Source organism: Sturnira hondurensis, unplaced genomic scaffold, assembly GCF_014824575.4.
Source record: "Sturnira hondurensis isolate 20B ecotype Veracruz unplaced genomic scaffold, ASM1482457v3 Scaffold0020038, whole genome shotgun sequence".
Classification (NCBI taxonomy): domain Eukaryota; kingdom Metazoa; phylum Chordata; class Mammalia; order Chiroptera; family Phyllostomidae; genus Sturnira; species Sturnira hondurensis.
In genome coordinates this window covers 564,800-581,791 of record NW_028092669.1, presented here as the reverse complement: position 1 = coordinate 581,791, position 16,992 = coordinate 564,800, and the positions used below count along the sequence as shown (strand labels likewise).

Sequence of the window (16,992 nt, the reverse complement as noted above, 5' to 3'; positions counted from 1 at the left end):
TTCTATTTTTTTTCCAACTTTGTCTGCATGGAACTGGCAGAGAAAGTTAGAAGATAAAACAAGAAAGAAGAAGTGGAGGATGCAAGAGAAAAGAACAAAATGTCAAAAAGAGAGAGTGAAGATAAGAGTGGAGAGCTGATAGAAAGTGAATACTAGAGGGGAGCTGGCAGAAGAAAGTCAGTGAAGCAACTGGGAGGAGAGAGAGGGTGGAGCAAGCAGCCCCAGGGAGAGATCATACTGTGGAGGGGAAAACGATAGGCATTTCCATGTGTAGACAGAGAGCTCAGGGAAGATGATGAGGAGCTGGAGATAGTGAAAATTCAATGTAAGAAGCACCAATAAGAAAAAGGCAAAGGATGGAAAAATGGGGATAAGGAACAAATGTGATAGAAATGTGCCATTTTTTCTGTAGAGCATGCAGTTATTTAGCCAATATTTTATCATTCCTATCATCCCCTTCTGGATCTGAGTGGGTCCTTTGCATAGCACTGAGTGCAGAGCTTGTCTTGGTCAACACCAACAGACCAAAACTGACAAGGCTTCTCATTTCCACATGCAACTTGCTTTAAATAGATATAATGGTAGGTATGCTATGCTATGTCTTGATTTAAAGATAACACTGGAACTCATGGCTGTGAATCTTGATGTGATTTTTAAAATTTCCATGCATAAGTGGATTTAGCAGCTTGTGAGCCATGTGACTTGCTCTTGTTTTCAACCAGGTGTGTGCACCATCAGCTTTTGCATTTAAGAAGGTGCTGTTTGTTTGCAGACCAGATATGAATATCCCAAAGGACTGAAGCAGAGGGAGGGGAAATGTGGTGTTTTAATTTTCTCACAAGCCTTGATGTTTTTATTTGGGAGTACTACGAATGTGTCTTGAGAATTTGAGAGGATTCTCAGGACCTGAAGGCTAAGACAAGGATCTGTGCCCATCCCTTTCTCCTGACAGCGAGCCCACGCAGTGTACCATGCTGTATTCACGCCAGGGGACCACAGAAACCATAGAGGAGGTGGAGACTGAACAGGATGTGGAGGCCGAACAGGACGAGGAGGTGGGGGTCCAGGACACCAGTGATGAAGGCAGTGAGGCTGAGGTGGACGTGGAGCCAGATGGACCAGAGGAGCCCAAAGAAGAGGGGGAGGAAGAGGCACAGGAAGCTGAGGAGACTGAGGAGACCGAGGAGGCCGGCCTCACCCCAGACACTGAGTTGCCTCAATCCTCCACCGAGGAGGGAGACGTGGAGATCCCACCGTCCTACAGTAAGGCGGTCAGCTTTGAGCGCTTATCCTTTGGCTCACAGGACGACTCTGCAGGTCCAAGTCGCATGGCGGTCAGCCCAGACGACAGCCGTTCCGACAGGCTGGAGTCCAGCATCTTACCGCCCCTGACTCATGAGCTGACGGCTAGTGAGCTGCTGGTGAACAAGTAAGAGCCTGCGGGCAGATTGAAGGTGCATGTTGGGATCATGCATCTAGGGATTAGCACTTCCATACACGTGCTGTGGTCATATGTAGAGAAAACTCACATGTTAAAAACACCCATCTACATGTTTACAGCAACCAGGTGCAGTTTTCAATACTCATCATACTGCAAATACAAACCAAATTTCAGTACTCCTCACTGAATGGTAGAGCTAGCAAGAGCTGTCAGTAGCCACTGCTCAGGTTTCTTTCTGTAACATATTATTGGTTTTTTCCCACAAGTAATTTGGTGACAAAGGAAGGGGAGAAGGATAGGAAGGATCATGCGAAATGGAAATCAGTAATTTGGAGAAATTAAGATAAATTCATTGTCATGTTTTTTTGTTTTTTTTTCTAACAGGATGTTCCATGACGAAGAACTTGAAGAATCAGAGAAGTTCTACGTTGGGCAGCCCCGGTTCCTTCTGTTGTTCTATGCCATGTACAACACTCTGGTGGCCCGCTCAGAAATGGTGTGCTATTTTGTGATCATCCTCAACCACATGGTCTCTGCCTCTGTGATCACCCTCGTGCTTCCCATTCTGATCTTCCTCTGGGCCATGCTGTCTGTCCCTAGGCCCAGCAGACGGTTTTGGATGATGGCCATTGTCTACACAGAGGTAGGCCTTGGATAGAAACTTCCTGTAGGTTGCTTCAGGCATTCAATCTAGGTTGGCCTGCCCTGACTGTCAGACAGTTTCACACAGAACCATCAGTTAGATGGATATTCTTAGATAGATAAGTGACTATAACTGTTATCTAGTGCTAATAATTGTATATATTTTCTTACATTTCACACCTCACACAAGATAGGTGCTAATATCATTTCTATTTAATAGATAAGGAACCAGTTTAATAAGGTGCAATGATTGGACCAAAGTTACCCAGATGGTGAGAGGTCAGGCAGACTCCTGGAATCTGGTTGTCTATCCTGTGATATTAACCACTGAGATGATAGTGCTTACAGAACCAAGCATAATGCCTGGGACCTGTGGATGTTCTGTGAATGGATACTGAATTAAACAATGAAGTGTGCATGTTGAATATAATTTGATGCAACAAGGATATATCCCATTTTTAAACTTAGGCCAGTTTCTACATATCAAAACACAAAGTTATACAATAACCAACTTAAAAATCTAAATGACAGAAAGGGAGAATTGCCAGCCCAAATCACAGGTGAGGGGACAAGAGACACTGCCCAATTCTACCTGTTTTTATATACTGCCTTATTAAATATATAGAAGATCAAAAAGTCCCATGACCACCATAAAATTGAAAATAAAAGGGCCCTGAGTGGTGTGTCTCAGTTGGTTGGAGTGTCATTCAACCAACTAAAAGGTTGTGGGTTTGATTCCAAGTCAGGGCAATTACCCAGGTTGTGAGTTTGACCCCTAGTTGTGGCACGTACAAGAAGGCAACCACTTTCTCACATCCATGTTCTCTCTCTCTCTGTCTGTCTCCCTCCCTCCTCTCCTTTCATTCCCACTGAGAAAATGAAAAATGTCCTGAGTGAGGATTAAAAAAAAGGAAAAGAAAAGGAAGCTCTATGTAGAAGGCTACTTTTCTTAACTGGCTCTTAAGGAAAGGTTTTTCCTAAAAATGGTACTTAATTCTTAAAGATAATTACTTCTTTAAAAAAATAGTACTCAGAATGGATGTCCCACTGAGTCTAGAAATTTTTCAGGTTTATAAGTAATTCAACAGTGACATTAAAAAAGTTATGTTTAAAAATCTCAAAGTATTCAGTCTAAAGTATCAATATCATGTATCTTATCTTTATAATAAAAATAAGAGGTAAAGCCAATATATCTATTACTTTAATTAGCCTGGCTATTGCAATCTTTCCAAAAGAATTATTCTTAAATATTACTTTTATTACTTCATGATACAGGACATAAATGATTCCTTATTTTTAGAATGGGTACACCCTCTAGTACCTATGTGGGAGGGAGTTTCTTACCTAGGAGTAAAGTACAAGCAGATACTGAGAATGTGGAAAAGAGAACAAGAGCTATTTATATACCACTTTTAGCTAAAAAATAAAATCTTCTTGGTAAACTTAAATTTGGGTACTCCATTTTGAGGAGTGAAGAAGTGGGAAATTAAGTTAATGTTACTTCACTGCACAACATGGACTATATACCAAAACTCGAACACTATGCTCAGAATGCAGAACACTATGAGAATGCAATGACAAGCTTTTTAAAAGAAGAAAGCTATTTCTGTTTCCCAATGCCTCACAGACTGTTGTGGCAAACGGGAATGATGGGAACAAGAATGTCCCACAAGTGATACAAAACTGCATTAGAGACAATAGAGTTAGGTGGGCGTTGTTCCCCATACAGGCTAGTGGGGTGGAGAGAGGTTAGATGCCATAGTGACTTCTCAGGTGAAGAGAACTTAGAGCTGAGTATTAAGGGATGAGTGTAAAGTCACCAAAGGATGAAAAGCAAAGGGAATGTCAGTCTTTGGGAATAACCCATGCTAAAAAAGCGAAGTCATAAGACAACCTGGCAAGTGCCAAGAATGACAGGTGGTTTGTGATGGCTGGAAGGCAGACTTGAGTGGAGAGTGCAGCAGGAGGAGCTTGGGAATGTCAACAGGGTTTATGCTCAGGACTTACCCACTTTGTCCTGAAGGATTTAAAGAGGGCCTTGACTAGATTGGACTGTGTTTTTGCAAGTTTTTACACAGAATGGAAGTGGAGGCATGGAGACCAGCTAGGAAACTAGTTTAACTGTCTAGGTGAGAAGTAATACAGTCTGAATGCAGTGGCAAAGAGGTTAAAGATGAGTAGAAAAATGAGGTTTTAATAATTGACTGAAACTAGTTAGAATGTGAGGGAGAATGGAAGAGGCAAGGATGGCCCCAGGTTTCTTCGGAATTTGGTATATGGAGATGTCACTCACTAAGATAAGAAACATAGAATTGTTCTTTGCAGAAGCATCCCTAAAAAGACAAGAGAGGGAAGAGATGAGCTAGAGGAAGACTCTAGGTCAAGAGAGGACTTTTAAAACTATTTGTATTGATGAATTTTGTATATTGCTATAAAGGCTTAATCATATAGACATTAGAGGTTTGCTTAGATGAAACCCATCAATTTTCTCATTTGTCCTTTTCTCTCAACATACAATTCTCTACAACATTTATGCATTTATCCCAGCACTGCTGGTTAGTTTATTTAATTTACTTTTATTTCTTTTTGAGAAAAAAATTCCAGTGAGCAATAAAGTAGTGACAAGAAAGAGAATGGAGTAAGTAAATATTTTGTACATCAAAACCGAATGCTCATAAACATTGCAAATTAAAGCAATACATAAAATAAAAGGGCATAAATGTCATGCAGTTCTTGTGTTCTAATTATGGTATTTTAATAGCTGGATAATTATATATGTACCATTGAAATTAGTATAAATTAGCCTACTCCTCAAAAATAGAGAAAAGTATTTAAGCAGTATCAATAGTAATCTAACAGGCCCTGATATATCTACAATCAAAGGCGCTCCTGGGGGTAAGATTTAGCTCCTGCTCTGAAGTTCATGGTCTATAAGAATGATTATGTGATTATTTCACATATTTGTGTGAGTTCTTACATCAAAACTGTGAAATGCATCTTTCTTGGGTTTTTATATTGCATTTCTCCTATATTTGTAATTATTCTTACAAGTTTTTGTTCTGTTTTGTTTTGTTTTCTTATCATCTGTGTGTAGGTAACAATTGTGGTCAAGTATTTTTTCCAATTTGGGTTTTTTCCTTGGAATAAGCATGTGGAATTGAACAAGGACAAACCTTACCACCCACCTAATATTATAGGTGTGGAAAAGAAAGAAGGCTATGTTCTTTATGATCTCATTCAGCTCCTGGCTCTTTTCTTCCACCGATCAATTTTGAAGGTATGAGAAGTTAAGTTAATCAGCACATGTTGATGACTTCTGTTCCTGTAATATTCCTAGAGAATGTGAATTTTAGGATTGGTAACAGTCCTGAGAGGCCAGTGGGTGATGTCTTATTTCTATACTTTTTAAAAGACAAACAGATATATTCATTTAGTGGACATTTTCTCCAATACTCCATGCTCAATAATGAAATTTATAATAAATCTGGGAGCAAGTTTTTCCATATTGCTACACTGGGTTGAAAATATATAATGATTAATCCAATATGTGGGAATTGCTTGAATGATGTACAATAGCTTAATGCCTCATATGCTAAAGTCTACTAGCTTGAGCCAGAACATCAGAGAGCTAGAATTTGGAGTGGATCGCATTGCTTTTTATCTCCATTGCAATCTCTACTTACCTTCTTCTAGTAGCATTACTTTCATTGAGTAATTTCTTATCATAAAACTCTTGGATTTACTGAGAGACTCTACATTAAAGGTCAAGTGAAGCCAATGCTGTGCTTTGCTTCCTGTTAAGCCTATTGTTAAGAAAGCCATTTACCACACTGCTCTGGGAAGACCTGCCCACAGCATAAAACGTCTCAGGTCAGTCACTCTTGTCATCCTCCTGAGGAACTATGTGGATTTTTTCCTTCTTATACACTATGAATTGTAAGTTAAGCTTGTAAATATGTAAAATATGTGACTCAATAATAAATATGGGAAGTTATTACATAGTATACATTTTATATGTTTTTAATATATTTTATTGATTATGTTATTACAGCTGTCCCATTTCCCCCCTTCACTCCCCTACACTCGGCCCCCACTCCAACCCACATTCCTCCCCCTTTAGTTCATGTCCATGTGTCATACTTATAAGTTCTTTAGCTTCTACATTTCCCATACTGTTCTTAACCTCCCCCTGTCTATTTTCTACCTACCATCTACGCTACTTATTCTCTGTACCTTTTCCCCCTCTCTCCTCCTCCCACTCCCCTGTTGATAACCCTCCATTTCTGTGGTTCTGTTCCTGTTCTAGTTGTTTGCTTAGTTTGTTTTTGTTTTTGTTTTAGGTGTGATTGTTAATAATTGTGAGTTTGCTGTCATTTTACTCTACATGTTTTTCATCTTCTTGTTAAATAAGCCCCTTTAATATTTCATATAATAAGGGCTTGGTGATGATGATTACCTTTAACTTGACCTTATCTGAGAGGCACTTTATCTGCCCTTCCATTCTAAATGAAAGCTTTGCTAGATGGAGCAATCTTGGATGTTGAAACTTGCCTTTCATGACTTGGAATACTTCTTTCCAGCCCCTTCTTGCCTGTAAGGTCTCTTTTGAGAAGTCAGCTGACAGTCTTATGGGAATTCCTTTGTAGGTAACTATCTCCTTTTCTCTTGCTGCTTTTAAAATTCTCTCTTTATGTTCAATCTTGGGTAATGTAACTATGATGTGCCTTGGTGTGTTCCTCCTTGGGTCCCTCTTCTTTGGGACTCTCTTAATTTCCTGGACTTTTGGGAAGTCTATTTCCTTTGCAAGAATGGGGAAGTTCTTCCTTATTATTTGTTCAAATAACTTTTCCACTTGTTGCTCTTCCTCTTCTCCTTCTAGTATCCCTATAATTCAGATGTTGGAACTTTTAAAGATGTCCTGGAGGTTCCTAAGCCTCTCCTCATTTTCTTGAATTCTTGTTTCTTCATTCTTTTGTGATCAATGGTTCTTTCTTCCTTCTGGTCCACTCCATTGATCTGGGTCCTAGTTTCCTTCCCATCACTATTGGTTCCCTTTACATTTTCCTTTATTTCACTTAGTGTATGCTTCATTTTTTCATCTAATTTGTGACCAAATTCAACCAATTCTGTGAGCATCCTGATTACCAGTGTTTTGAACTGTGCATCTGATAGGTTGGCTATCTCTTCATCACTTAGTTGTATTTTTTCTGGAGGTTTGATCTGTTCTTTCTTATAGTCCATTTTTTTCATCTCAGCTTGCCTGTTACATAATGAGGGGCAGAGCCTTACATGTTCACCAGGGCAGGGCAACCCGGTTCACTGTGCTATGACAGTGTATGTGGTTGAGAGGTCTGAGAGGGAACAATGGTGCTTGCTCCGCACTCTGCCAGATTTCAGTCACTTTCCCCACTTTCCACAAGCAAATTGGATCCTTCTGGTGCTGATTCCTGTGTGGGTGGGTTTGTGTACATTCTAGGACCCTGTGGATCTCTCTAATGAACTCTCCTGTGAGGCTGGGAGTTTATTCTGGCACCTCAATCCCCACAGGTGTTTTCAATCAGTGTTTTGAGGCTTCATTTCCAGTGCTGGGACCTAGGGTTGCATGGTCTGACTCTCTCCCCAGTTTTGCCTGGTTTATCTGCATGTGAATATGGGACTTCCCAGTCTGCCAGCTGCCTTGGGCACCATGACCCTCCACAATCCACCACCTTGCTGGGTCTGCCAGCCACTGCTTTGCCACAACCCCTTTTCACCGGGCCACCTGACTTTGTCCCTCCTACCAGTCTAGGTGAATATTTCTTCTTTAACTCCTTCATTGTCAGACTTCCACACAGTTCAATTTTCTGTTGGCACTGATTGTTTTTTGTTTCTAAATTGTTATTGTCCTTATTTTGGTTGTGTGAGGAGGTACAGTGTGTCTACCTACGCCTCCATCTTGGCTGGAAGGCCTCAACATTTTATATGTTGATGTACCTGTTGTCACAACCTTACTTTTTTTCTCTTTAAGTTTGTCTCCTTTTATAAAATATTTAAATTTATTTTTAATTCAGCTAAATTAAATTAAACTAATTTAATTTATTAGTTTATTTTTAGAACAAGCTTGACCTAAGTTAACACATACACACACATATACATACATGTACAGATACATATGTAACAGTGTTCAAATTCTATCCTATTTAGGGGCCTACTTCAAATTGGGTTCATCTAAATAAACCTTTGGTCAAAATCTTTATTCTAGCTTCTGTCACCTTGTAAAGTGCCCAAGCCCCTAACCTTTCATTTTTTGTAGTTTTACTTGGGTCATTTGGGTTGTGAGTGGTTTACAAAGTTATTTTATTCAAGGAAACCAGTTAGCCAAAATTGAATTTGCCCAAAAGCTCCAGTTCTTCTGAATTAATCCAATTTATGTTAATTTGATGAATTAATCTAGTTTACTAATTATTTCTATGAATATATTAATATATTAATCTTATATTTTTAGTTCTAGAAATTAGTAAAAATTTCAGCATTTAAAGCCCTTATAGTAGGACTTCTGGCAAAGGCAGAGGGGTAGATAGATATACTTTGCCTCCTCACACAACCAAAAGAAGGTCAAAATCAAATCTAAGAGCAAAAAATAACCAGAACTCCCAGGAAATCAAACTGTATGGAAGCCTAACAACCAAGGAATTAAAGAAGAAACATTCATCCAGACCAGTAGGAGGGGCAGAGATGAGCAGCCAAGCTGGACAGGACACACAGTAAGGCAGTGGCTATAGGATTGCTATGGGTGAGGTGGTGATTGGCAGAGTAGTCAGTCCCACATTTGCCTGCAGATAGACAAGAATGAACAGCTAGTGAGTGAGATAGATCACATAACCCAGGGTTCCAGCACAAGAAAAGAAAGCCTCAAAACCCCTGGCTGAAAAAAACCTGTGGGGATTGTGGCAGCGGGAGAAACTCCAGCCTCACAGTAGAGTTCATTGGAGAGACCCCACAGGGTCCTAGAACATACACAAGCCCACCCGGTAATCAGCACCAGAAGGACCCAATTTGCTTGTGGGTAGCAGAGGAAGTGACTGAAAGCCAGCTGAGAGCTGAACAAGCAGCACTGTTCTCTCTTTGGTCCCTCTACAATATACAGCTCCACAACCCAGTGTCAGGGCCTGCCCCATCCTTTCAAATACCTAAGGCTCTGCCCCTTACAAAGTAACAAGCAAGCTGAGAGAAAAAATTTGGCCCAAATGAAAGAACTGATCAAAGCTCCAGAACAAATACAACTAAGTAATGAAGAGATAGCCAACCTATCAGATGCACAGTTCAAAACACTGGTAATCAGGATGCTCACAGAAATGACTGAGTATGGTCACAAAATACAGAAAATGTGAAGGCTATGAAAAGTGAAATAAAGGAAAATCTGCATGGAGCCAACAGTGAAGGGAAGAAAACTGTGGCTCAAATCAATGGTTTGGAACAGAAGGAAGAGATAAACATTTACCCAGAACAGAAGAAAGAAACAAATATTTTAAAAAATGAGTAGAGTGATAAGAACCTCGGACACAACTTTAAACGTCCCGACATCCAAATCATAGGAGTGCCAGAAGGAGAAGAAGAGCAAGAAATCGAAAATGTATTTGAAAAAATGATGGAGAACTTCCCCAATCTAGTAAAGGAAGTAGAGTTCCAGGAAGTCCAGGAAGCCCAGAGTGTCCCACAGAAATTTGACCTAAGGAAGCACACACCAAAGCCCATCATAATTATATTACCCAAGGTGAAAAAGAAGGAGAGAATCTTAAAAGCAGAAAGAGAAAAGGAGACAGTTACCTACAAAGGAATTTCCATAAGACTATTAGCTGATTTCTCAAAAGAAACCTTGCAGGCAAGAAGGGGCTGGAAAAAAGTATTCCAAGTCATGAAAGACAAAGACCTACATCCAGGATGACTTTATCCAGCAAAGCTATCATTTAGAATGGAAAGGCAGATAAAGTGCTTTCCAGATAAGGTCAAGTTAAAGGAGGTCATCATCACTAAGCCCTTATGGGAAATGTTAAAGGGACTTATCTAAGAAAAAGAAGATCAAGAATATAAACAGTAAAATGACAATAAACTCAAAACTATCAACAACCAAACTGAAAAAACAAAAACTAACCAAGTAAACAATTACAACAGGAACGGATTCACAGAAATGGAGCTCACACGCAGGGTTTGTCTACCTACCATTTATGCTATGGGGAGGGGGAAGAAAGAGTATGGGGGAAAAGGTACAGGGAATAAGAAGCATAAATGGTAGGTACAAAATAGACAGGGGGAGGTTAGGAATAGTATAGGAAATGGAGAAGCCGAAGAACTTATATGTATGAACCATAGATGTGAACTAAGTTGGGAAATGTTAGTGAGAGCGAGGGTACAGGGCAGAGGAAAATAAATGGGAGAGAGAAATAAGGCAACTGTAGTAGCATAATCAATAAAATATATTTTAAAACTAAGTAAGCAAGGCCATTACAGTGGTATAACTTTGGCCACATTATAACTGTCTTGCAACTTCTGTATCTTTTTGCATGTCATTTAAAAATTTTTATAAACCTTGAGATACTTTTACTATTCTTTATCAATAATAAATTGTTTAAAGCTACAATTTTATATTTAAAGTATATAATAATAAACAAAATTTGATGTTTTGTATTGATACACTTAGTCTGATTTCTTCTTTGAAAATTCCATTTACATGGTAAATGTATATGAGATTTGAGGTACTGGTATTATACTGTAATTTCAATAATAATATGAAAAATACTTTTTGAAATGATAAATCTTTTTGTAAGAAGATCAAACTACCCTACAGCTTTTACGGGGAAAAACTTATAGAATGTGGCAATGGAAACCGAACAATGAAAACTATGTAGAAGTTTGAAGAGTGATCATTTAGTATTAGTTGCTACAATTTTGTAAATAATTAGAAGAATTAACAAACTTAAATATACTAAGAAAATAGTAAAAGGAACTAAATATATTTAAATGTTGGCAAAAGACAAAGCAACTTTTAAAATGATTTGAAAGAAATCAGTATGAACTGGCAAATCCCATTATGAACACCTAAAATGTTTGTTTATAAGAGTACATTCATTTAATGTATTTTAAATAGTATATCTATAAACAAATATTTAAATAATATGCAAATTGGGTGACTTTGTCTTGTAATGAATTAATCATTCTCTGAGTTGATTTTAGACCAAGTGATTTTTGGCCACTTGGTCTGGAGCTCTTATCCCCTAAAGTATGCGTCAGAGGGAGGGCTGGCCAAGGGCTTGGAGAATAAACCAGAGCCTGACAGTCTCAGCACTAGGGAGGTAGTGAGCTCACTGGGGAACTTCGTCCAAGAGCAGCAAAATCATCGTAAGGGTGACCTACTGTCCAGTAGCATCTTGCTCCAGCAAGGCCCCAGCTTTCTCAGCCTCCTTTTCTGCTGTCATTCCTTTCTCTCTTTATCAGCCCCTTTTATCTCATTTCCCTGAAGCAAAACCCAGGCTCTGCAGAATGCATCATAATCTCTGTATCACATGTGGGCCAAGATTTTTTGAGTAAAGTATTTGCAGATCAGTTTCTGAGTCAGCCATGGATGATTCAAGGATTCAGATCTTATTATACAGGCTTGGGGAGGGACAGCATTTTTATTCAAGTACAGATATTTGGTAAACATGGGGCAGTGGGGCTAAATTCACCAACTGATACTTCAAGTTGATACTTGGACTACTACTTGTAAAGCATAAAGAAATGGGATCTGGAAAGTGCTTTTGCTCAAGGAACAAGTCAAATGATTATAATTTCACCTTTTCTCCATCTGTCAAACATTATCTGTCTCCATCAAATTAATTTGCCAAACTCTTATCACCTACATCCACCCATCTCCACTCTACTAGGACCATCATAAAATTATGGATAATAAGCTTTCATAGAATCCCTCTTCTGTCTTGGTTTTCTAATCTTTTTCTTATTTCAGCTTTGTTGAGGTATTGACAAATAAAATTATAAAATGTATAAACTTTACATTGTGATGAATAGATAAATGTATACATTATGAAAGGATCCTCCTATCTAGTTAATTAATACATTCATCACCTCATGTACTAATTTTTTTAACCAGAACATTTATGTTCTATTCTCTTTATAAATTTCAGTTACATAGTAACAAATAATAGTATAGTATTACTGACTATAGTCATTTTGTTTTACCTTTGGTTTTCTAATCTTGGGGGACAGTTTGTTGGATGAGATATTGTAGGACAGAATACCAGCTCTCTCACCTGAAATGGCAATCCAAATTCTCCCTTTTCATGCTTTCTCAGTGCCATGGCTTATGGGATGAAGATGACATGACTGAGAGTGGTACCGATAAGGAAGAATCAGATGACGAGTTGTCTGCCAGGCATGGCAGAAGGGCCTCCTCTGACTCCCTGAAATCCATCAACCTGGCCGCATCCACAGAGTCAGTGCATGTGTCCTTCCCTGAGCAGCCAACAGCCGTCCGGAGGAAACGTTCTGGCAGCAGCTCCCAGATATCCGACAGATCCACTAGCTTTTCTTCAAATAGGTCCCAAAGAGGTATCCCTGGGCTGGAAACACACCCTGAGGTGTTTCATTTTTCTGGTGCTTGTGTGCTTGGGGCAGGGGAGTCTGTTAGGTGCTATCAAAGAGGCAGATATTGTGATGTGAAAAGAAAGTGCTTTGAAATCAGACCCAAATTCAAATCCTGACCCAGCTGCGTGTGTCCCCTGGGGCAGTCACATCATTGCTCCAAATGTGTATTCTTTCTGAAACTTATCAAACACTGTGTACAGTCCTGCCTTGCATAATGACTTTTCAGTCAATGATGGGCTGCATATACAACAGTGGTGTATCATACAGCCTAGGTGTGTAGTAGGCTGTACCATCTAGTGTACCCTCTATGTTGTTTGCACAACCATGAAATTGCCTAATAACACATCTCTCAGAATGTACCTCCAATTAACTTGTCATTAATTGGTGTATGACTATATTCATCTTCAGAATCTACTTTTTAGGCAGATACTAGAAGGCCATGTTATGTTAATTTTACAGTCAGAGAAACTGAGATGTGATAAAAGGGATGGGTCGTGGACCCAATCTGAAAACCCTGAAACCTAGGACAAGAGGTTTAGCACAATAAAAGCTGCTCTTCCTGTGCATTTCTTCCTGGGACAAAGATCACACAACAATCCAGGAGTGAGCCAGCACTGGGCCTAAAAACCCACAGATGTATTTTACTGCAGAAGCAGAGTTGAGAAAGCAGATTCCAAATTTTCAGTCACTGTTCTTACAATATGTGTGTTCTTCCCTCTGAAACAGTTTCCCTCTGCCATGTGGGGCCCAGGGGCTCCTGTGGTATACGTGTCAATATGCCCACACCTCACAGTGCATCTTGGTTCTTTTTATTCCTAGGCAGCACAAGCACTAGAAACAGCAGTCAAAAAGGGAGCAGTGTTTTGAGCATCAAGCAAAAAAGCAAAAAGGAATTTTATATGGAAAAGCTTCAAGAACATTTGATCAAAGCAAAAGCATTTGCCATAAAGAAGTGAGTCCATGCAAACACTTGGGTCATGGGGTTTTTTTAGGCCTGAGGAACTTCGGGAAATAATCAATAACAATTATTTCATATGTACCAGGAGTGAAGAACAGAGAAATGGCTCTTAGGTTACAAATATCATCTTTTTAAGGGAGGAAAAATAACATATTATTATATTGTTTTTAAAGATCACTTCTCAATAATGAGGTTTATTTTTATATTCATTGAATTTATAAACACATTTTCTATTTGAACAGGATAAATATTTTCAGAAGCTCATACTATGTAATTCCAGGCTTTATCATGGAAACATTTACTGGAAAGAGGAAAATTCCAAAATGCCAAAGCTGGAAGGCCTTAGACATGCACTCTCATTTTAGATAGGGGAAATTGAGGCACATGGTGGGGAAATGGCGTGACCATTATCATGTAGTAGACCTCCAGCAAAATGCGCAGGCTCTTCCCAAGTGTCAGGATGCAGACAAGCAGCAGATGAGGAGACAAAGTAGAGGAACATGCAGCAGAGCTGGTCCTGAATATGGGACCCAGCCAAGAGGGTCATCCATATCTGAAGAGGGCTCTGAACTGAAGGTAAAACCCAGAGCACAGTAAAGACAGGGCAGAGGCTGGACAGACAAGCCAGAGCCAGGAGGACACAGTAGTAAAGGACAGAACAAAGTGAGCTGAAAAGCTCAAGGCAGTATCTAGGACCCATGAGAGGCCTAGAACCTAAAAAGGGGAGGGATAGGGTTACCTAACAATGACCTCGTATCTAGTCGACTCTTCAGATCTAAGCACCTCATATATTCCCATTTATTTCTCACCCCAGCCCTGTGCCTCAGTTTATTATCACCTTCATTTTACAGAAGAGAAAATGAAAACAAGGGAGTTAAGTAGCATGTTTAAGTTTTTACAGGAGGAGAGCAATTGAATCAGGTGATAAATCAGGCACCTAAATTTCAGAGCATTATATCACTTGCTTATGTATCAGTCAAGAGACAAGGTCTGTGGTCCCACCAGCCAAAAGGACTATAGTGCCTGCTTTGGCTATGAACTTGTATATACTCTATTAAAGCAGGAGCCATCTCCCAAAAGGACTGTCCTGAAGCTGAGAGGGAGGTCCAATCTGGCTTAAAAGAGGAATGCAGAGGAACAGAATGATTGTGGTATCTGGCCATTTCTCCACTTGTGCCTTTCCTGAAGCCAGTAGGTGGGATTTCTGTTTTTCAGGACTCTGCAAATATATGTGCCCATCAGAGAGTTCTTCTACAACCTCATCCACCCAGACTATAGTGCTGTGACTGATGTGTATGTGCTTATGTTCCTGGCTGACACTGTTGACTTCATCATCATTGTCTTTGGCTTTTGGGCCTTTGGGGTAGGTAAAGGCCACCAAACATCCAATGACTAATAATGATACCGCCCTGTGAAATGCCACTCAGACCTGAACCTGTTGTCTCTTCCCAGAAACACTCAGCAGCAGCAGATATCACCTCTTCACTGTCTGAGGACCAAGTCCCCGGGCCATTTCTGGTGATGGTCCTTATTCAGTTTGGAACCATGGTGGTGGACCGAGCACTGTACCTCAGGAAGACTGTATTGGGAAAGGTCGTTTTTCAAGTCATTCTTGTTTTTGGAATTCACTTCTGGATGTTCTTCATCTTGCCTGGTGTGACTGAGAGGTAAGATCTTTAGAAACTGGAACCATGGGCACATTTTAATGCAAACGTATATAAAGTTATGTATCACCACAGCAAAATCACCAGGTACAGACAGGCAAAGCCGCTTCACACATAGGAAATGTTAGAGGTTTTAATCACTATTAAATTCAATGCAAATCCAAAGTATGAATGGATTCCTCAAAAATATTTTATTGTATGTTCATATGTACCCATAAAAAATAGGGTTTTCAGAATAAGAGAGGTGACAACCTTAAGCATCAGAGCAAATCTAGGATCATTATGTTGTGATTGTTTCTGCACCTCAGTACAGCAATTTTCAGCTGATGTGCTGCAACACACCAGTGCCACAAAAATTTTAAAACATACAATACTTGACTGTTTAGTCAGGGGCACTTATCTCTTTTCCCTTTGATTATAAATTAAAAAATGATAACTTTCAACATAACAATGGCTGTCTGATGTGAATTAATCAAAATTATAGCTAATATTTTATCATATAGGCAAAATATGTATTTTTTGCTGTGCAGCACAATTTTGGTAATTAGTTTATATGTGCGATCAGATGAAAAAGGTTGAAAATTGCTATCTTAGTAAATACAGAAATGAATTGGGACATGATCTTAGGATAAGAGGACCTGAGACTGACATATGAGAAGTGGATGAGAAAAAATATAGACTGTTTAACCGATAGAAGAAAATCTAGCAGATGGTGGGGGCAGATGATATAGTTTCTGTCACAAAGCTACAAGAGAGTGGTAAACATAACATTTGAAAAGCATTTGGCAAACTCAGCACCCAGAGAAGGAAAAGTGCAGACCCATGAGGCCATAACGCTGTTGCTCTTACCACAACTCTTGCTGTTGATCCAGATGGGTTGGAGATGGGAGGTTTAAAAAAAGTAGCCTAAAGTTTTATAAGGAAAGTCCTGGTAAGATCCTAGGAAGCTGCTAACACCATCTTTCCCTCCATCACCTTGAACCCTAAGCATCTTCTGTGTTGACTTTCTTCAGTTCCCCAAGGGCACCACATCCTCCCAAATCTCAAAGCCCTTCTGCTCACTCCCCCCCTCTCCCATCTCTAACCCACAGTGCCACTTCTTTATTCTTTAGATCTTAGTCACAATGTCACTTTTCCCAGGTCTTCTCTCCCCAAGCCACCACCCCAAATAATACTTGGGGCAAATTTGGTGCTTAATGCATAAACAGATGAATGTGTCAATTGATAACAGAAAAGCAAAGGACACAGCTATAAACAGGAACTATCACTTCTCTTAAGTTATAAAAATATACCATCCACAAAAGGGGAACATGGAAGTGCCCACATAATGTAATAGGAATGATATTTTTAATAAATATATCATTAAAACTTTTCATGTGTAACATTAATTTGATCTTATACATCAGAGTCATTTAATAGTGAAGCCTTATGAATAACATGTCAGTGAGGCTGGCTACACCATTTGTTTGGAAGTGTGAATAGAAAGTAATAAAAATAGATTTTACTTGTCTGGCTCATAAACTGGCTCAAATGCAATTCCTAATGAATGAACAAATCCAAATCTGTTCTAATAATGTTGGAGCTAAATGTCCATTCTTACCTGAATGTTTAGGCTCTTTTTGATTTTATCGTAGCAATTACTGCTTTGTAATAACTGGTAGCAATCAAAG

General features: G+C 39.3%; 1 protein-coding gene across 5 annotated transcripts in view; it reads left to right on the top strand.

Moving 5' to 3' along the window:
- PIEZO2 (piezo type mechanosensitive ion channel component 2) overlaps window positions 1-16,992 on the top strand; it is a 524,101-nt gene that overhangs the window by 481,191 nt on the left and 25,918 nt on the right. For all 5 annotated transcript variants that reach the window (XM_037028556.1, XM_037028560.1, XM_037028559.1 and 2 more), the window contains 7 exons: window positions 953-1,429; window positions 1,826-2,084; window positions 5,178-5,360; window positions 12,409-12,664; window positions 13,520-13,652; window positions 14,874-15,021; window positions 15,111-15,325. In XM_037028556.1, the coding sequence (XP_036884451.1) occupies window positions 953-1,429; window positions 1,826-2,084; window positions 5,178-5,360; window positions 12,409-12,664; window positions 13,520-13,652; window positions 14,874-15,021; window positions 15,111-15,325 (1,671 nt within the window). The remainder of the gene's footprint in view (window positions 1-952; window positions 1,430-1,825; window positions 2,085-5,177; window positions 5,361-12,408; window positions 12,665-13,519; window positions 13,653-14,873; window positions 15,022-15,110; window positions 15,326-16,992) is intronic.